The sequence below is a fragment of the Nylanderia fulva genome, unplaced genomic scaffold (assembly GCF_048542155.1).
Source record: "Nylanderia fulva isolate GAGA-0341 unplaced genomic scaffold, ASM4854215v1 Scaffold33, whole genome shotgun sequence".
Lineage (NCBI taxonomy): Eukaryota > Metazoa > Arthropoda > Insecta > Hymenoptera > Formicidae > Nylanderia > Nylanderia fulva.
In genome coordinates, this window is record NW_028190400.1 from 1437568 (window position 1) to 1460348 (window position 22781).

At 24.6% G+C, this 22781-nt stretch overlaps 2 protein-coding genes and 1 long non-coding RNA gene across 6 annotated transcripts in view; 2 read left to right on the forward strand and 1 right to left on the reverse strand.

Moving 5' to 3' along the window:
• LOC114931761 (putative G protein-coupled receptor No18) overlaps window positions 1-18230 on the forward strand; it is a 47157-nt gene extending 28927 nt beyond the window's left edge. For all 4 annotated transcript variants that reach the window (XM_085484941.1, XM_085484942.1, XM_085484940.1 and 1 more), the window contains 6 exons: window positions 8768-8993; window positions 9270-9407; window positions 9802-9914; window positions 10903-11239; window positions 16704-17004; window positions 17441-18230. In XM_085484941.1, the coding sequence (XP_085341067.1) occupies window positions 8838-8993; window positions 9270-9407; window positions 9802-9914; window positions 10903-11239; window positions 16704-17004; window positions 17441-17616 (1221 nt within the window). In that variant the 5' untranslated portion in view covers window positions 8768-8837 and the 3' untranslated portion in view covers window positions 17617-18230. The remainder of the gene's footprint in view (window positions 1-8767; window positions 8994-9269; window positions 9408-9801; window positions 9915-10902; window positions 11240-16703; window positions 17005-17440) is intronic.
• LOC146722338 (uncharacterized) lies at window positions 551-1782 on the forward strand. The gene is made up of 3 exons (XR_014925205.1): window positions 551-806; window positions 1563-1661; window positions 1743-1782. It is a non-coding gene; the product is annotated as an uncharacterized LOC146722338 (long non-coding RNA).
• A 1848-nt stretch (window positions 18231-20078) lies between the features above and the next one.
• Window positions 20079-22334, reverse strand: LOC114943739 (pheromone-binding protein Gp-9-like). The gene is made up of 5 exons (XM_029319423.2): window positions 22243-22334; window positions 21902-21998; window positions 21314-21429; window positions 20840-20951; window positions 20079-20605 (listed from the first exon to the last, which is right to left on the reverse strand). The coding sequence occupies exons 1-5, from the start codon at window positions 22279-22281 to the stop codon at window positions 20481-20483; spliced, it is 489 nt and encodes a 162-aa protein (XP_029175256.2). The 5' UTR covers window positions 22282-22334; the 3' UTR covers window positions 20079-20480.
• Between the last annotated feature and the right edge of the window lie 447 nt (window positions 22335-22781).

Consider the following 22781-nt stretch of genomic DNA (forward strand, 5'->3'; position numbering starts at 1 on the left):
TTCTTTCCATATTATCAAACTTAATACTCTGCCATGTATTATTCAACATTTTAACTTTGCATGTTCTGATCTTAACTATGCATTAAAAAAAAAGAATAAGTACGTATTTTTTAAAATAATGATACATAAGATGTAAAAATTGAAATATTGCCGTAATATTTATATTGGCGAAATATTTAGTTAAAATTGATATGGAAATAAGATTTCTACAGAATATATATATATATATATGTATACGACCGCTGTATCTATTGATATAGTGTATTTGCCTTCTCGTTGCGGTCAAAACTGCGGTCAAAGCTATCTTATCTATGTTCCGGTGAATTTGCTGCGAGGCAAAACGCATACAATGATATCAGTTGTGTGTGCTTCTAACAAGTTCTATTCTATGATATCGAAACGACTGGAACATCGTATGAAAGTTTATAAATAATAGCGTGAGAAATACACAAATTATATCCCAAAGTTAATTAGGAAAAAAAATACATATCGTATATTTCAACTTTTTAAATAACAAATAACAAATAGCAAATGTACCATATTTTTGTTATAGATATTTCTAAATATATATAGTACCTATATATGTAATATAAAATAGAGAGAGAGAGAGAGAGAGAGGGAGGAGGAGAGAAAGTGAGCAAGCCAATAATTATGTTCTGCTTTTTCTTTAAAACAAAATAACAGTTGTCACACTGTTCTTGCTTTAATTTTAATAGATTTTTGTTCTCGTATTTGCTTGTAACATTATTGGAAAATAATGTCATCTGTCAACTATGTCATTCTTGATGATATCGGACGTAAACATGGTGAGAGAAACAGATATTTCTTCTATATTATATATAAAATTGTATATTATTATATATATATATATATATATACAATATATGTATATATAAAATATAATATGCACATATATATTGCCGATAATTCATATACTTACGGACAGTTACAATGCTTCTAGCATTCTCGAAGCTATAATAGAATAAGACGATTTATGTTGCAGTCTATCAGAATTCTGCTATCGTTAAGACACAGAGCGGCATATATATATATATATATATATATATATATATGTATATATAAACCTAGTTAAATTTACATTCAAGACTAAATTTAGTTTTGCGTCGACAGTTTAGAAATATCGTAGATGATTGTATATAAGTTCTTCAATAATTAGTTAATTTCTCTCTCTCTCTCTCTCTCTCTCTCTCTCTCTTTCTCTCTCTCTTGTTTCTATATATCTCTCTATTTATTTATATATCTATTTCTCAATTTACTATATTATATACAGTATCTAAATATACATATATATATATATATATATATATATATATATATTTAGATACTGTATATAATATAGTAAAATGAGAAATAGATATATAAATAAATAGAGAGATATATAGAAATAGATACATATATATATATATATAGTTCTTTTTTACTTTATTTTTTATTTTATTTGCCAGTTGTAATTAGCAATGAAATATTTTAATTATAGTATTTATTTCGCGATTACTTTTGCATTTTTTAAAAATTTTCTTAGCTAAAGCTTTATTTTTTAGTGGAAATCTCACCCTCTGGTACCCAAATACAGAAAAATATATGGAAGTAATGGCTTGATATTCCTGGAAAAGTTATATAATCCTAAAATTTACAGTGAAGTACGTCTTTAAAATAGAAAACTGTCTTATGTAAATAGCTCGCAAGCTTTTGTACATATATAATATTTTTTTGTTTGTTAGGTATAATCTAAAATTTTGTTGGAAATGCTATATTTCAAACAAAAAAATTATATTTAATATTTACTTCAATTTTAAAATTGCATAAATATACAAAAATGTACTAACTTTTATAAAAGCTCTTACAATAAATAGAAATGTGAAAAATAATAAAACTAAAAATATTTTTTCTACATTTAGATACAATTAAATATTTTATTATAAATTAATCAGTTATAAATATAATAATTGATATAATCAAATATGATTATAAAAATTAAAACTGCTTAAAAATTGTAATGTAATATAAAACAGTTGATTTTAATATATATATCAAAATATCTGTATATATTACTTTTATATGCAAAACATATTGTCTTTAAATTGGATCTTAAGACAAAAATTATGTATACAAAGTGCATAATTTTTAAAATTTTCAATTGTATTCAATTATATAATCCAATTAATCCTAATAATCTCGAAAAGCAATTATGAACAATAATTATTTGTGAGCGTTCATGCTTACTGCTGTGCTTTTGTATGCAGTCTTCTCAAAACAAAGAATCTTGATAGTACTTTAATAAGAGTCCTTATCCCTTTGCGAGAAATTCATTACAATGGAATTCAAGTACGTGTATCTGCAGTTCTGATGATAAAATGCACACAATGCAGTTTTCGTTTGTCTTATCAACGCTATTTGTATACCTATTATCGAGAATTCTCTAGATAAGATCTAAATAAAAACAATTTTTTAATTATATTACTAAAGAACAACGTTTATTAAGCTGCTCGTATGATTTTTACATAATTTAAAAAATTTTGAAAGAATATAAAAGTTAATAGTATGAATATATCCGTTTGGCATTTACGTATATGTGCATCCGTATAATTCTATGTATCATATATTCTCTGTTTTTTGTTAAAAGAATTATTAAAAATGCTGTAAAATTATTTTAAAAATTAGTGAATTAATATTTTAATTCTAATAATTTTAAGAATATACTAAAGAAGACCGCGTGCGGTTGAAACGTTTATTTTAGAATGACTGTATTTTTGCGTTAGTTTTAATATTCAATGATTGTAGCTTTATAATTTATACATGAAATAAATGTTATTTGATTGAACAACTCGAATATTCAGCTCGATAAGTTGGCCTTGCATTTAGCACTTTTTGTTAGTGAATTAAGTTTACGCAATTGATTAGAAAATACGTACGTAATCGAGAATACGAGAATATGAATGTAAAATAAATTTTGTGTTGAAAGACATAAAAAAAAAATTATTACGTTTATCACATATTATCCATTTCAATTACAAAGTTGAAATAAATATATAATAAATTTGATAAATGTTTAAATATCAATATTATAAATATAAAAAAAGGATTTTTATTTTCATTGTTAGTAATACATGTGGAAATGGAACAATTAAAAATACATTTCATTATATCTGTGGAAAATTGAAATCAGGGTTTTTAATTTTTGTTTCAAACTGCGTATAAAGAGTGCTTGTTTATTTTAACGGTGCGCAAATTATTTCAGAAATTTTTGTTTGTAGTAATTACAGTTAATAAAAAATTAAGTTAAGCATTAAATAGAGTATATAGATACTTTTACACACACACAAACCTCTTTGCTTCTAAATTTTATGTATATTCATTTTAAGTTACATGTAATTTTGAAAAAATTATATAAATTTAAGGATGTATGGGAATGTACAATCGGAGATAAAAATATTTGCATCATATAAATGAAGAAAAAGTATATTTATAATAGAAACGCTGATAGTATAAAGATTATTATCAGTATTTCTTATACTTTTTTTATTAGGATAATAAGCAAAATTTTTCGAAAAATTTTATTTGCATTAAAATTGTTGTAGCAAAAAAACTTGAAAATTTTTACATATTTCTTTTTTCTCTCTCTCTCTCTCTCTCTCTCTCTTTCTTATCTCTTACTCTCTTTCTTTACTTTAGAATTTGCGTATAGTTGAGCGCGAAATTGCGGCAAAACTTTTTCAGGGTAGTTAAATATTCTTTCTCAAATATTATAGAGAAAAAAGAGAAAAAGAGAGATGAAGATGCTATTATATAATGCACTGATTCACGATATTTGTATATCCTCAATTATTCGTTTGTGTGTATGTGATACACATTTGAATAAAATATTATGTGCTTCCATTATTATACATATAATAAATAATAAACTTATCTAGAATTTCGAAACTTTTGGACATATGTCTGTTTAGATTTCTCACTATACTTTATCTTGTTCTTGCACATTTGCATTTATCTGTGTGATCTGTCAGAATAAAGTCTGACAATAATCGGCGAATAATTCGTACACGAGAAATCCGAGCAATCTCACAATTGTGGTCAATCCGAAACCGTTTGAAAAGATTCTATTCATGTTTAATACAGTACAGTTTTAATCGCACCAATGAATATCGAATTCTTTTTAAACACGTATGCCGAATAGGATTAAAATGTTAACGGTATTGGTTTTTCATGTATATTTCTAAAAAAGCAAACATTGAAAAAAGTGGAGAGATAAAATATATTTGTGATACGCAAGAATTAATTTTTCTTTTACTTAATAAAAAAATTACGAATATATAATATTTTATTTCTCTACTTTTTTATATGAGTGGGTTTTTATCTTTTATGGATGATGTTTTTTTTTAGATAAACCCACCTATCGCAATGTACATATCGAAAATTGAAACGTATATTCTATAAAAAAGAGATGCCAAATATTTAAAAAAATATTTATAACATTTAACGACAACGATGAGAATAGAAAAATATATTAAAATAAAACCGTAATTTAATTTTTCTATAACTAATATTTTTTTTAGTTAATCTAATCTCATACTGTATTATTATTATTATTATATATATATATATATATATAATTTAACTTTTTGTCTGTTAATTTTAATAATGTAATCTAGCAAAATTGTATCCAGAATCGGAGAAGAAAGAAAAAAAGAGAATTTTTCATGCATGTAATATAAAAAAGTAAGTAATAAGAAAGTGATGCTTTTTAAGAAATAAATACATTTCATTTGAATCATACTTTTTATTATATACTCGTGAAGATAATGCTCCTTGTCTGGACACAATACATCATCACAAAGTCTCCGCAAAATATTTTATTACCTCAGGAAACAGAATGGATTCAGAAATTCTCGCAGTAATCCATCTTATTTTCTCTTATAAGGACGATAACGAGTGTGCGCAATCGCATCGGTCCATTCATCTTATTATATCCGACTTTCATACTTTACAAATATTATATCAGTCAGATTTTATATTATAAACTACTATTTTGCTTGCGTGTTACTCTTTAATGATTTTTTATGGCTGATTTCCTGTTATAGCAAGTGGAACTGTTCTTATAAAAAATTCATCGATTGACCTAGTTGTGTTTAAACTGTTTCTTCCAATGCAAGCATATCTCGATATTTTTATATAGACACAGTTTCTGATTCTCTTGGGATATTTCATCGTCAACGTGATTTCTGTAAAACCGTGTTTAAAAAAATTCAATATCTTAAACACTTTTGTTATGAAGGTTGAGTGATGCGTGAAATACATAGTTATGTAAATATAATAATATTGTTATTGTAATTGTGTGTGCGCGTGTTTATCACGTATATTTGAGATTAATTAAAAACTCGTTTTTTGCTATGTAATTTTTAGTTTATTATTTAGTTTATCATAACTTTTAATTTATCAAGGGATCACATTTTTATATAACATTTTTAATCTTCTATATTTGTCGGATACAAATATGATAATTCAGAGTTTTAAAAAATGCAATACATATACGATATTTGTTTTAATAAATAACACATAATTTTTGTAAAAGCAGAGAGATTATAAAAATGATAATTATTTAAAATTATTCATTTTTATATTATTAGAATATTTTCTTTGAAAGACGTTGGATGTATTTTAGGAGATATATCTCTTAAAGCTACTTTATATACTGACGCGTGAAAAACGGTACTTTGCATTGCATGTGTGTGTATTGTTTCTAATGATTTATTAATAATAAGAACGTTTATGAAAAGTGCTTGACGACTGGAGATGTCTTGTAAAAAAAATAAAGGAAAGAAAATTTGCAGAAAAGTAACTAACACACTAAGATTTATAAATTATATAAACGCAAAGAATTACAATGCTTATGACATCTTATAATCTGATATTGCATTCGTTGCTGATGATTACTAGAGTTAAATAACGTGGTTGTTAGAATTAAGTGCTTGGGAATTTATTTTCTTTAAATTGCTTCTTAGTTCAAGTTGCCATTATTCAGTCACGCTGTGGAAGTGGAAACAGCGCTATAATTTACTTAATTCGACGAGCCAAAGCTAATCTATTTACTACACGGATCAATAATAACAATCAGTATATAGTGTTGATTATAAAAAATTATTTAAAAATTCAGAAAATAATCAGAAAAATTATAAAAAACGTAAAAAATAGCAATAAATTTGTTTATCAATTATTAGTTAAATCTGAAAACGTAATTTTGTCAATGCAAATATTGCATGTTTTTGATCATGCGATCATATTAGCATAGCATTTAAATATATCATGTAATTGGAAATATTTAATTAAACTTTTAATTTAAATTAATTCCAGGTTACACATTATAAATTTCATTGTATGCTGCAACGCGATTATAATTTGTTTTTTTTCAAGAGAAAAAGTATTTGAAATATTTAATACTATCAAAGAAATACAAATATTAATATATATTTTGAATATATATAGCTTCGCGCGACATACTATTTTTAATAAAAAGATTAAAAAAAAATAAATTTACGCGTCGGGGATAAAAAACCGTTTTATAAAACAATAATTATTTCAATTAAATAAAAATTGTAAGAAATAATATTGCAAAAAAACTACAAAAATTATATTAATTTTCACGAATAATGATATCATGCACAACTGATAAATTTATAATTAATAAGCTTTCAAAATTTTTCTAAAAATAAATTTAATTTTTATTTTTTTTATTAGCCTAAAAATAATATTAATTTATATTTTCTTATAATTTAAATTTTTGAAATAAAATAAATTTAAATTTGATATTATTAACACCTACTAAAATTTTATTTCTAGCATTTTTAATATTCTCATAGTTCTAGTATCTCTGTTAAGATATTAAGAAAACTTTACTCTTATAGCCCTATAGCTCTCACAATTTCCTACTTACAGTCTAATCTAATTCAGTAGGAAACTGAGATTTGGAAACTGTGATTAATCGCGTAATCTATATGTATAGTAGTTTCTAAACGTGTACGTTAATAGAATGCAATAATAGTATTTTGTGTCATTACATGTAGGTAAAATATAAAATACGCCTTCCAAAATATGTTTTCAAATATATAAAAAAAATTTAACATATTTTTTACATATAATATATTACTTTTCTAGTCAGTATTGAACATATTTTTTATCATTTTTATGATTATATTTCCCCATATGTTTAGCTACTTCAATTTCCATTAGACATCGCGAAATGTGTTTAAAGTTGCAATGCCATATTATTTGGATATATATGGAAGTTCGGAAATAATTGAGAATTCTGACTTTATCTTCAATGCTTCTAGAGTTTTTGATAATTTAAACAAAAATTTTGGCGATTAATTTTTATGTAATAATAAGTAAAAAAATGAGACATACCGTCACTGCGAGGTCCTATTAAGTAGAGAAGCCATAGCATAAAGCGGGCAATATTATCAAGTGAAATCTGGTGTCGCAATTATAAAATTTATTTTGGAATTTGAAAGTGTACAAAAAGAAATATAATATATGTTTAAATAGTTAAAAATTTTTTTATATAATAATAAGTAAAAAAAATGAGACACACATATCGTCATTACAGAACTTATTAAGTAGAGAAACCATAGAATAAAGCGGACAATATCACCAAATATGAAATCTGATATTATATATGTTTAAATATTTATGTTCTTATAATATGTGTATTATAAATTTTAATATAAAAATTAACAAATGACACATATCGCCATTGCTGGACTTATTAAGTAGGGAAACCATAGCATAAAGCAGACTGTATCACTAACAATAAGTATAAACCTGCTGTTGCAATTGTAAAATTTATTTTGGAATTTGAAAGTATAAAGAAATATATATTTAAATTGTTATAAATTTTTATGTAATAATAAATAAAAAAATGAGACACACACACACATATCGTCATTGCAGAACATGTTAAGTAGAGAAACCATACAATAAAGCGGACAGTATCACCAAATATGAAATTTGATATTATATATGTTTAAATATTTATGTTCTTATAATATGTGTATTATAAATTTTAATATAAAAATAAAAAAATGACACATACCGCCATTGATGGATTTGTTAAGTAGGGAAACCATAGCATAAAGCAGACAGTATTACTAACAATAAGTAGAAACCTGCTGTCGCAATTGTAAAATTTATTTTGGAATTTGAAAGTATAAAGAAATATATATTTAAATTGTTATAAATTTTTATGTAATAATAAATAAAAAAATGAGACACACACACACACATATTGTCATTGCAGAACTTGTTAAGTAGAGAAACCATACAATAAAGCGGACAGTATCACCAAATATAAAATCTGATATTATATATGTTTAAATATTTATGTTTTTATAATATGTGTGTTATAAATTTTAATATAAAAATAAAAAAATGAGACACATATCGTCATTGCAGAACTTGTTAAGTAGAAAAACCATACAATAAAGCGGACAGTATTACCAAATATGAAATCTGATATTATATATGTTTAAATATTTATGTTTTTATAATATGTATGTTATAAATTTTAATATAAAAATAAAAAAATTACACATACCGCTATTGCAGGACTTGTTAAGTAGGGAAACTATAACATAAAGCGGACAGTATTACCAAGTATGAAACCTGCTGTCGCAATTATAAAATTTATTTATTAAAAATCATCAAATGTAAAATATCTTATATCTATTATATTTAGGTTTTAAATTCTTTTTAGAAATCATCATGTATCAAAATATACGCAACGTGAAGCAGAAATTATCATCTATGGATCGAAGGTGAACAACATGGCGAATCAAACAGCTGATTACCATGGGGGTATTTACCAATGGAATCGCACGATGTCGGCGGAGGAAGGAGATGTGGAAACGGAATATTATCTACCAAATTGGACTGATCTTGTTCTAGCAGGATTATTCACGTTGCTGATTATTGTTACCACAGTAAGTATCTAATATTCTATTAATTTTTATGAGTTTTCTGATTATTTTTATCTCAAGATATTAATGGCAATATTGTTGATTAAAATTTTTAATTATATGTAAAATATAAAATATCTCGATATCGAGTATAGTTCTTAGAATTTGTTACAGACCAGTTTAAAAATTGATAAATTTTTGGAAATATATATATATATATATAAATTGCGAGTAATTTAAAAATGTTTAGTCTACGCTTGTACAAGTTTGTAATAACCCTGACTTTTCCTTTATTTATAGGTCGGCAATACTTTAGTGATCGCGGCTGTAATCACCACCAGGCGATTACGCTCCGTAACTAATTGTTTTGTGTCTAGCTTGGCGGCGGCGGATTTATTAGTTGGTCTAGCTGTGATGCCACCGGCGGTTCTGTTACAAGTATGTACGCGTTTGTTATTCAAAGTTTAAAATAGAATAAACGTTTACGAGAAGTTTAATTCATCTTTTGTGCTAAGCTACTAACTTTCATCGAGCCGTCATTATAAGAGTCGTATTTAATAAACCGTGATTGATATAGGTACATTATTTATTTACGGCAAACAAATTGCTTTGTCATTCATATTATTGTAACTATATTTAAAGCAGCATTTAATTATTGTCGGCATTTAATAACCTCGCGGGCGGACACGTACAGTGTCATCAGCTATCACTTTTCCTCGACATTATTGCTATGCAATAGAGAGCAGAGATATCGATCGTTTTATGCAAATCTTTCTTACCTTGGGAAAAAGTAATTACGCTTTTATCAAATGGAATATATTTTTTGATGAAGCTTACAGGAGGTACTTGGGAATTGGGCGAGATACTATGTGACTCTTGGGTCTCTCTTGACATTCTACTCTGCACGGCCAGTATTCTCTCGTTGTGTGCCATATCTATAGACAGGTAAACTCGATAGTACCCATTTCCAAAACTTGTCACGTAGAAAGCGATATTATCGGGGAACATTCTGTTAGTTGCTTTATCTCTCACGAATAGATTTTCACGTCATTAGAAAAGGAAATCACACATGTCGTAAATTCTCCAATGTCTGCACTTTACGAGTTTCCGCGTGAAAAAACGATAACAGAAACGGGTGAATTTTCCGGTTGGTAGAAAATTTGTTCAAGCAATAAAATATTTTATTATGTTAGTTTATCGTTACAACCAAACAACAAATCAATATTGCTCGCTGAGAAGCGATTGTTCTTTTATATTTATCTTATTGTCATCTTCTTTTTCCAATTACATTTTCTTTAGATGTTTTCTTTAGATATTTTCTTCTTTGATATATGTAAATATTTAAAATATATTATGTACACACATGTCCATACAATTATATATTATTTATCTCTTATATATATATATATATATATATATATATATATATCATATTACAAAGTAATCACAAATAGATTTATAATATAGAAACTTATATTTAAATAAAAATTTCAAAACATTTACCTAGCAATCGAAATTTTTTTTCGTTTTTCTGCAGTCTTTATTCTAATTTGAATTACTTCTTGTATTATATTATGTATGAAATTAGATGATTCTACTATAACTTTGCATTTTATCCTATTAGTTACAGATCTGAGTAAATTTGTTCGAAAAGTTAAAATTATTATTACGCAATTGTATTTTAGAAATACAATTTTGGTATGTTTCTCTTTTCTGTAATATAATGTAATTTTGGAAACACGATAAGAAATGCTCTAAAAATTCTAGGACCATAGAATGATTTATTCAGCATGTGACTGACCCTCTAGCTCCTTAAGCATGTCTCTTAGTATATGCGATATTTATGTAAATTTTGGAAATTTTTGTAAATTTGGTCGTTCAGCTTAGATATCTAAAATTATGCGGAATTCATCATCGGTGTTTTTTGTTAAAGGTATCTGGCCGTAACTCAGCCGTTGATATACAGTCGTAGACGCAGGAGCAAAAGATTGGCCGGGGTGATGATTGTGGCGGTATGGATAATGGCTGGTGCTATAACAAGTCCACCTTTATTAGGTTGTTTTCCTCGTGCGACGAACCGTGATGTCAAAAAGTGCTCCTACAACATGGACTCCTCGTACGTGATATTTTCGGCGATGGGTAGTTTCTTCCTACCCATGTTGGTAATGCTGTACGTGTACGGCAGAATTTCGTGCGTCATAGCGAGCAGGCACAGAAATCTGGAGACGACCAACGAGGTGGAGAATGTCCGATCGCGTCGTAAAATCACGGTGAGAACTATTTGATTTAGTCTTCCCTAGAGACGCAATAGAAGATCATTAGTGTACTTCCAGCGCTATTTCTTGTTATACATCCTGTTATATACGACAATTTTTATTAGATATTTACTTTACATTACATATATTTACTATATAATTCGATAGAATTTGATAATGTGGCTGGCATCGTGTATTTATTATCTGAGTGTACAAGCTTTTCCCTACTTAAAATAATAACATTTATCTGGAAAATAATATTTTACGCGAAAGATCGTGATATGATGATTATATTTATCTTGTGTTCTTCTCACGCTCTACAATTTCGTAAATAATAGCGTTATTATTTATTTAAATAAATAAGTTTGATTATGTTTTATTAAAAAAATTTTTATTAACAAATATTTGATATAATATTGATAAAATTAGATTAAATTTTCCAGTGTTTAACCTGCCTATATTAATCTTCCTAGTATTATGCTGCTCTCTCTCATTTGTTCGATGGATGATATTGTAAGCTAATTTTGGCAGCAAGATATTAATCACTCGTTACTGAGATTACATTCGATCAATATCTGGATTTATTGTTATATGTCATTAACAAATAAATGAATATAATAAAGCATTAAAAATAATAAACATTTAAATATTAGAATGATAAAAATATAAATACAGATATAAAATAATATTTAAAAAGATTATATATTTATTAAATGTCTATAAAAAATGCATGATACAAAAATTTGTATGCATGATCAATTTATATATTTTATGTATAATTAAAATAAAATTCTTAATTTCTTGAAGAAAAATTCTCTTGATTATTCAAAATATTATTTTGTTGAGTTAAACATTTTTTTCACGATGTTCAGTTTACAAACAAAATATAATACAATTTTACATTCTTATAATTAAATTTTAAAAATGATACTGCAGTGTTCAGAGAAATAGAATACAGAAAAAGCAATTAGGAAGACTAAAATATTCGCAATAACAACGTAGCAACAGAGAATTAAATATGAATATGATAATGACAAGTTTATTGAGTTATGAGTGTGTTCCAAATTCAAAACTCGTTTTCAATCTGGGAAAATTCATCGCAGAAATTAAGAATTAGCCTATTTTTAACACAAATGATATTATGATTTCACTACAGCATCGCGACGGAAGGTAATGAAATCGTTCTCACAATTTTATTGAAAAAGAGATTAGAGAAATCAACTGCTCTCTCTCTCTCTCTCTCTCTTTTTCTTTCTCATGCGAGCGTAGAATGAAGTATATTTTAACATCGTAATGCGAGACGCGGATTTCACACATTATTCGATTTTATGTAATCAATGTGTTATAAATTATTTTATACAATATATCTTATCTTGGTTTCTTTGTCGAACTTGATTTAGTTACATAACAATATGCGTGAAATTTCTTTACACATAAGTTTTATAGAGAAAACACAAAAAAATATATTAAAAATCATACATACATATTATCAACATAACGATAATATTTTTATCATTTTTATATCTATTGTTGTTATGTCTTTTTATATATTTTTATGTCTAAAGTATATGATTAAATGTATATATATTGCATATATATATATATATATATATATATATATATATATATACACATACGTATATATACGACTGTATATATTTGTAGTGTATCACAGATTTATACTGAATGTATGTTATACTGTGATACTGAATAAAAATAGTTTAAAAAATAATTTTCCTCGGATTACAAAGTAAACGAAAATAAATGGTCACTCTAAGTGATTTATTGTAGTAATGGAATAAGAAAAATATCTCTAATAAATTGAAAGAAACATTTATTGCAATAAAAAAAATCTTAATTAACAAATTTTTTTTATGATAAGAATGTTAATCTTAAAAAATAAGGTTGAGAAAGTGACAATAATAATTTTAGTTATTATAAAAAATCATAGCCGAATACAATTGAATTAGCAGAATACTTGACTTGAACATAGCAGAATACTTGACAGCTTAATAGAAAATTTTAGTTATAATGAAAAAAGAATTTTTTATACAATAATTACAAAATATTGATATCAATATTAATGTAATTTATTTAAATTTAATATTGAACAAAAAGCATACATATTATATTATGTACGTTAAAATATTTAAATACCGGTAAATTTTCAAATATTGTTCTACTATTTTATTCAAGTAGTTATTGGAATAATTACTGATGGTTATATTATATCATAAAAAATTATTTTTACGCGTACAAAATCGCTTGCTACAAATTTAAAAAAATCCTATAGTTTAAAAAAATTTAATTAAATAGATATTATTGATAATATATTTGCAATAAATATTAAAATTTATTTAATATGAAAAATGTATTTTTATTATATCTATTTATATAGCATGACATTTTAAAAATCGAGATACTACTTTTATATATATTATTATTTTATTAATTAGAAGTAAAAATGTAATTTAATAAAGAAAAAAATATATTTTTTTATTGTAAAAGCACTTTATATTCAAAATTGATATTGATTATTATATTGATAATGCTGTGTATATTTAATTGTAAATATATCTCTGTTTATATTTTCAATATCAATGTTATTCATAGTAAAAGCTTTCATAAACTGTAAGATTAAATAATCTTCTTTTTATTCTTCCGTATGCGATATCTTTGTAAAATACAAGAAATTAATATTAGTATAATACATGATATATGTATTTTTGAGTTGTTTAAATGTTCTTTTTTAATTACCTTTCTTAAAAAAGCATGCAAAGTCAATTATTGTAAATATTGTTGCTGTTTTTCTGCGATGCTGATTGATTGTCCCAATTAACATTATAGTTGCGTTTGTTTTGGATGCTTTCAGCGCTATAAGCATCTTCTGTCTTTGTTTGATATTCGATATGCAACGAAGATAGAAGATGCTTGTAGCGCTGAAAGCGTCAAAGTGAACGCAGCCCGTGTTATATTAATAGCATCAGACAACTGCCATCGTGAAGGTTAATAGTTTGACAGTTGTAAAATAAAAAATTAAAATAATATGTATCAATAACACGCGCGAAGCACGCGCTTGTGTTCTAGTAAAAATATATTAATTAATTATGTAATGCATAAAAATTAAATATTTAAATCTTTTACAGAAAATACGAACAAAGAAATAAAATTTTCTACAAGAATCTTTTGTGATTAAATATCTACGTTTTTATTAGATTTGCGCGAGATTCTATACCCCATACATTCACGCGAAATTCTATACTCCATACATTCGTCACGCTGCGCGGCTCGCGCGACACTGATTTTCGTGCGGGGTATCGCGAGCGCGGGCCCAATAGTCACATGACTAGTGGTCACGTGACCATATGGTCACGTGACCACTAGTCATGTGACTATTGGGCCCGCGCTCGCGATACCTCGCACGAAAATCAGTGTCGCGCGAGCCGCGCATCGTGATGGATATATGGGATGTATTAATCTGATGGAAGATAGAAAGAGAGAATTGTTTTCGTCGCGCAGCATACAGAGTCATGTAGCGTAGCGGACGCGTACAGACGTGCGAATCTAATGGAAAAGCAGATATTTTAATTGAAAGATTATTGTTTAAAATTATATTTTTTTTCTATTAAAAATTTATATATTAAATTTTTAATTTTTATAAATCACGTAATTAATAAATATATTTTTATGCATGCATTGCAACAATAATTTTATACATGCGTTGTAATTTTTGAAGTTTTATTATCAAAGAATAATATAACTTCGCTTTGTGTACGTAATTATATTAGATTAAACTAAACAAAATGAGAAAAAATATATAAGGTGATACATCTGTACAAAATAGTTCTCAAACAATACAATAGAAATTCAGCAAATTAAAATTATGTACATAATAGAAATTCAATAAATTAAAATTATATACATAATAAAAATTCAGGAATTAATATTATGTACATAATTTAGTAATTTTGCGAATTAAAATTATGGTCATAGCATCAAACAACTATTATTGCGAAGATTAACAATTTGAGAGTTGTGAAATAAACATTAGAAATAATATCAAAGGAGCGCACAAAGCGCGCGCTTGTGTTTTGTCTAGTTAATATAAAATTAATATAAATTCGAAAAAGTAAATTTTGTGATTATATCTTTGATAAATATTTCTCGTGCTATTTCTTTAACAATGCATTTAATTAATGTAAACAATAATTAAATATTTATCGATTATTGCATTATATTACATAATTACAATAAAAAAAATTACATTGATTTACTCTTTTAGTTAAAAATTATATAAGTTATTAATGTTATGCATATAAACGTATTATAAACAATTTTTAAATAAAACACTAAATACGTTATATTTATTATCTATCACAAATATAAAATGTATATTTTGAATATACATATAATTCACATTTTATTCTGTTTATTTCGAACAAAGACTTTTATTCGAAAAAGACATTTAATTTGGTGCTTCTTACTTCGTGGCATTTCGGTTTACACTTGCCCGTATTGCTTTTACTTATTTATATTTATTATTTTGAGTATGATTTATCTTTCTTATAAAATATATACATGTAACAGGCAAAAAATAGCAGAAATTTTATAAATTAGTTGTAGAGCGCATATAGAGCAAAGCATAATGATAAGTTTCTTATTAATTAATGATAAAATTCTACTATCATATTCAAAGCTAAAGATCAGCTAAAAATGAAACGAGGATTGACGTAAATAATCTCGCGATTATCATTGATTTTGAAAAATATGAGTACACTCAGATTAAAATCAAATAAATAATGTTGCATTGATAAAAATGGTATATAGATTGAAGCAAAGAAAATTTAGTTGTAATAAATGCATATTTTGTAATCATAATGTTATAATAATTTAGTTATTATAATATTATAATAAATTTAGTTATTTTAAATATATCTATATAAAATTATGAGAAAAAAATCTTGAAGAAGAAAAGAACCACACATTTAAAAGATTTTATAATTTAGATAAGTTGGAAAATCTTATCGACTATATATATATATATATATATATATATAAACATAAATTATGTGGAAAATATAGAACAAAAGATTACATAATAATAATAATAATAATAATAATAATAATAATAATAATAATAATTTAATAAAATCAGCATAGTGGCGCTCTCAAATATAAATAAAGCATGTAAAAGTGACAAAATTCTATGATATGATTAAATATTTTGTTTTTACTTTCTTTACAATCTATTAAAAACTTACAATCTATTAAAAAATTAGAGTGTTATTTTGAACTATAAAAAAATTGTAATCAAAAAACTTTAATTATTAATATATATAAATTACATACACATAAGTATATTATGTAATTTTATATATATATATATATATATATATATATATATATACAATTAATTATACAACTAATTGTGCAATATTAATTACATAAAAATGTGGAATTTTGAATCTTCTTTTGGCAGATTGATCGTGGGAAAAGTATTAAAGTACAACGTACGGATTGTGCTGAGAGTAGTGTGACGTGTGACAAGCCATCCGAGGAAACCGAACCAACGAGCACGTGCAAAAAGCTGAGCACAATTCGAGGTAATCAGCAGAGCTGCATCAACAAAGTCGCTAGGGAGACGAAAACTGCGGGTACCCTGGCGGTAGTTGTAGGCGGTTTTGTTGCATGCTGGTTGCCATTTTTTATTCTCTATTTGGCAACACCTTTTGTACCTGTGCAGCCGCCAGATGTTCTTATGCCAGCTTTAACATGGCTAGGTAACTTCTTTTTACATATATGTATGTAGGTTCTCTTAAAATTATTATTATTCATGATTTTCTCTTCACAAATTTAATTTTCAATAAATGTCTAAGTTATATTTGTTTTAATAATTTTAAAATTAACAACAATTTAAATTAAAAATGTTTTGCATATAAATTAAATTTAAAGTTCTATTAAAAGAATAGTTTCTATTATGTTATAGTTTATAGTCTTTAATAAAAAAAAATACAGTAGAGATCAGTGATATAAACTGAACAAAATTTTTTACACAATTGATTTATCTTACAGCCTATTTGTATTTTAATTTGTAATTTATTTCTGTAATTCTTTTAAAAAATCATAATTATATAATATAACATCAATCAGTTGCTATATTTATTATTTTAATATTTTGACGGAATAAAATGATTGGAAGTGATTTTATATGTTTAGGGTGGATTAATTCGGCTATCAACCCGTTCATTTACGCCTTCTATTCGGCAGACTTCAGGCTCGCTTTCTGGCGACTAACATGTCGGAAATGTTCAAAGAGTAGACTAAACTTGGATGGTACGAATCGGAAATTACCCGCTCCAGTTAACTGGAAGAAAGATACGTCGAGAACGTGAAGAGCTCCGCACAAGAGTTTCAAACTTGTTCAATTATGTGGCATCTCCGGTACTGGAATTACTATGGTTGACTTGCGTTTATTCGTAACCGCGACACACTAATGAGGAATGATGTATGTCAGAGCTACAAGCATATAATTTCAAGTATAGGCTTATATCTAATCAATAGCTATTATGCAATTTTATAAGATATAAATGTTTCACTACGCACAATACATTGGGATACATATTGGAATAGCAATTCTCAAAAGTCGTATAAATATGGAATCATTCTTTTTGTGTGTGCAATACACTATAATTAGTTGTCGTAATTTTGTTTAATATTTATTAGCATCAGAATATTTTTGTGATTATGTTTAATTAAATTAAATTTCCAAAATCACTTATTTATTTATTTAATTAATTAATTAATTAATGACATATACACATACATATGCACGAGTATAACATTTGCATTTTTTAATATGCCTATTATATATATAGTTTGTCGGGGTCTTTTTTTATTAAAGATTTTTTAATATTACATTTCATACAATTTGTTGACTGAATAAATAAACGTACATGAATGTACGTAAATGATAAGTTAAAATATAGCAGATTCGTAGCATGTAGCAGATTCTCCTGACAAAAACATATTCTGATATAAAGCTAGGAGATCCATGTGAATAGTATAATAATAAGATTAATAAATGTTTTATCTCGCAGAAAAAAAATGACGTACAATGGATTATACAATAATATACATATACGACTGATACTTAATCTGTGATTGATATCGTTATCATCTCGCCGTATTTATTCCTGATATTTGTTTACAAAGAATATAGATTTAATTTTTTTCTTCAATTTTTTCATATAAACATATGTATAAAATATTTTACGCACATTTTATATTTATTTTTGCAGGAAAACATGCTACATGCATCAAATGCTTCTTATATTAATAATTTGATATGGCAATTAAATAATTTATGGATAAATACTCTGTTATGAATATATATATTTATTAACATAGAGCGTATTGATAATATTTAAATTTCATATATTCATAAAATGTAACAACATTTAATTAAAGACTGTATGTAGCTATTCTGCATAATACATATTCTGTTAGAAAGAAAATTGTGTGTGTGTGTGATGAGGAATGTTATGGCTATTTTTTATTTATTATTAATGTATATAGCTTTAAAATATTTTATATACTTTTTTTACAAATTATATTTTTTTTACAATCTATTGTTTATCTATTTTTCATATATAATACTGTTAAATATATCATTTATTCTAGTCAGTATGATTTCACATCATATAAATCGGAGAAACATATATAACTAATAAATAAAATTTAATAACTAATTACTTTTATTATTATTATTTTCAATAATTTAACGTACGTTTTGGTTTATCATATTGATGTGTGTGTTTTCGCAATAATTAAAGTAAATATATATATGTAGAAATCTCAATACTTCTTTATTAAATAAATAAATAATTTATTTATATATTAGTATTTATATATACTTATTTATATATTGTATGAATTTGATCAATTAATATAAATTTCTGTAAAATATTAAATATTGAATATAAAGAGATTATTGAAAGATGAAAATAATATATACATACTTTATAGAACTTGCGTTTATATGATTTAACACATAGTATATATAAAATATATAATATATAGATAAATATATAATATATAATTATTAAGCATAGAGATATAAATATTTAAAATTTTATTATTTGTATATAACATACAATAGTTGTTAGTTTATGTCCAGATAATTAACACAAATGTATACTTTGTATGTATAGCGACATAAGTATAATCAGAATCTTTCAAGCAATGTTCTTGAAGATAAATAATAATTGTGGCGTTAAAATAAAAATATTATCACAATATTTTCGAATAATAATTAGTATATTATACTTTATTAATATTTACATAACTTCATTATTAACTAAATAAAAAAAAGTAGTTATCTCATATTAAAAAGCTGTAGTGTTACAATTTCATAATCTATTTTCTTTTGTTATAATATCGAAAAATGTCTTGATATGAAACAATAGTAAATGTAGAGATGTTTTATTATGTTTAAATTAAATATAGTTTTATTGAGTAAAAAAATTATCAACATATGTATTATTATGATTTGTATTTTTTCTATATATGCAATTTGCCGACAAAGATTCTTATCTTGTTTTTCTTATAAAAAAAGAAATTAAAATAAATGTAAAACAGTATGAATTTGCTATATGGAAGTAAAAACAGGCGTATTGGAATATTTTCTTGCAAATATTGCACTTTTTAATTTATATATCTAATATTCATAAGATAAAGTAAGTAAAGATGCAAAGTATAAACAAATTTAGTTATCGTAAACTATGTGTATTTTAATGATATGGAAATGTATTTTAGCTTAAATGATAACGATTACGTAAATTATAAAAAATGCAAATCATGAAAAACCTATGCATTTAATTAATTAAACAATTTACACTTTAAAAGAAAAATACAGAGAGAATTATAATATAATATATAATTTTAAAAACACTGCATATTTGTTGTTACATACTCTCACTAAGCTGCAAAAACAATGATTATTATACAACAAATATAAAAATAAAAATAAAAAAATTTATATTTTCTCTATGTCTAATTATATTTTCATGTAATTATGTAATTTTTCTTTATCTTTAAATTATTTATTCAACTAAAAACATCTCTAACATAATGATAGCTAAAATCGCACTTAAAATTTGGAAAAAATTGCTTATTACTGATCTTTTCGATCGACCATTTCTGACTGAGTCATGGCTTTCATAATCTCTAAAATTATGTTCGTTTCTATATATCTTCTCTATATATCTTCTTTATATAGTATTATATAAACATAATCTCTAATTATCTTCTTTATTTGCAGCTTTTGTAGTAACATGCTTATAACAGCAAAGCTTTTCTCGCATTTATCTGTAATATCTTTTACTGCAACAAAAAATTAGTAAAAGTGATAAAAAAGTAAAGTTTATTGTAAAATATAAGTTTAATATTATATATTATGCACATTTTTTAATCTTATTAGAACATTGAATTAAAAATTAAATATAAAATAAATTAATATTTTATTTAATAGATAATATTAAATACTTTATAAAAACGTAGCAAATAAATTTATATTTATTATAAAAACTAGAATGTGCATATAATTTGAAATTATACCTTTTTCTATACATTCATCCAGAGCTTTGTGAACATTGTCTCCTGGCTGGGCATTCGTTTTTTTAGTAAGCTCAGTATGTAATTTCTCTACGTTCAAATCCAATTCTTCTATCTAATATTATTTTAAAAAATATAAATAAAAAGAATAAAATATCAATAACTTATTTTTAAAAATACAGAAATTTTATTTTACTCTTTATGTTTTTAAATATAACACAAACCCTATATTTTCACATTTATAGCAAATGTAAGGATATATATACAAATGTCCCTTTAGTGTTAAAGAAAAATATTATTTTCTAGATAAAATTAGTAATTAATATGCTAGCTTTAAATAAAAAATTAATTAAAAAATAAAAGTGTCATAAAAAATTATTTATATACTTAATACTTAATAATTTTATTGTTAGCTAAATATATATAATATAGTTTGCAATTTTGAATGTCATGTACAACTGTCATAAAAAAACTTACCAAGTTTTGCTTTTGTAATAGACAATGTACCAAACAACCATTTTTCTTTACTTTTTCTTCATTTTCAGATTCCTTATATCTATCATGTATTAGATCTCCTACTGTGTATATATCATCTGAAAAATAAATTATAATATTTAAAAAAATTACAAAAAGTTATTGTTTACTAATTCTAAGAAAATGAGTTTTATTATTTAAATTGAAAAAACTATTTGATATATAATATATGTATATTTATCTTTAGTATAATTTATTTAATTTAAAATTCAGTTATCGAATTGTATTATAGAAAAAATATAAAAAATGTTAGTATTTATATACAAACTAAGCTTTTCCGAAAATGCAAATAAACAAGGATTTTATTCTTTATTTTTATTAAATTGTAAATAGTCTGTAGCAGAAAAGTTATTTTATAAAAGTGATCTTTTAAAGATATTTAAAGTTACATACACAAAACTGTAAGTGGTCAAAAATAAAATAATAATTTTTTGTTCGTTTAAAATTTAAAAAATGTCTAATTTAATCAAAGAATTCTAGTTAAGAAAAAACAAATATTGAATATATATAATGTAAAAATTAATAACTTACTTTCAGTGATATCGATTTGAGTCAGGCAAGTACTGTATTCTTGTAGATGAGATCCTACTTTCTTATTTACATTTGGAATTCTAGCCAAGATGGCAGGCTAAAATGATACATAATTATATTTTATATTTTTTAATTAATTTTGTTTTCTGTATATTCTTATACGTTAATTATAATGTTATATAAATTATATTAATTATATACGCGTTAATTATAATGTTATATAAAGTAACATTTATAAATTAATTTTAATTAAAAGTTATTGCAATTAAAAAAATTCTTTATAAAGAATTCTTTTTCTTCTTTAGTGTTTAACTATTTTTATAGCCAAATAAGATATTTACAATAAATGCGAAAACAATAACGTAAAATCCGCGCTTCATTTTGCTCGTATAATTTCTCTAACATCTAATTACACTTGTACAAGTACTATGTGGAGCGTAATAGCATCGTCTTATTTATATTGGCTGCAAATATAAAATCCATAGATAAGATTACTAGGTCATGAATTGTGTAAGCATAAAACATGTAATATAGAAGAAAATATACTGATAATTTAATATACTCTTTTTTTATTGCTGCTGGATATGAGGTTATAATACATCAGAGGTTATAATACATATAAATTTTTAGCATGTACATATATTTGTTATTTATTTTATTATTTTTACGTTTAAATTTTAATACTAATTAAATCTAATTTTAATAGCAATTAAAAGGCATGTGTTGTCTTATTATATATTTTACGTTTAATTTTAATACAGCAATTAAAAAGCAACCCTACTCGTATTTTTTGGCACCAAACACAGGGTCGTACTAAATTGTTAAACGAGTATTTAAGCGTCTGTATAAAAATATCATTCTAAAATAACTTTTATAATAA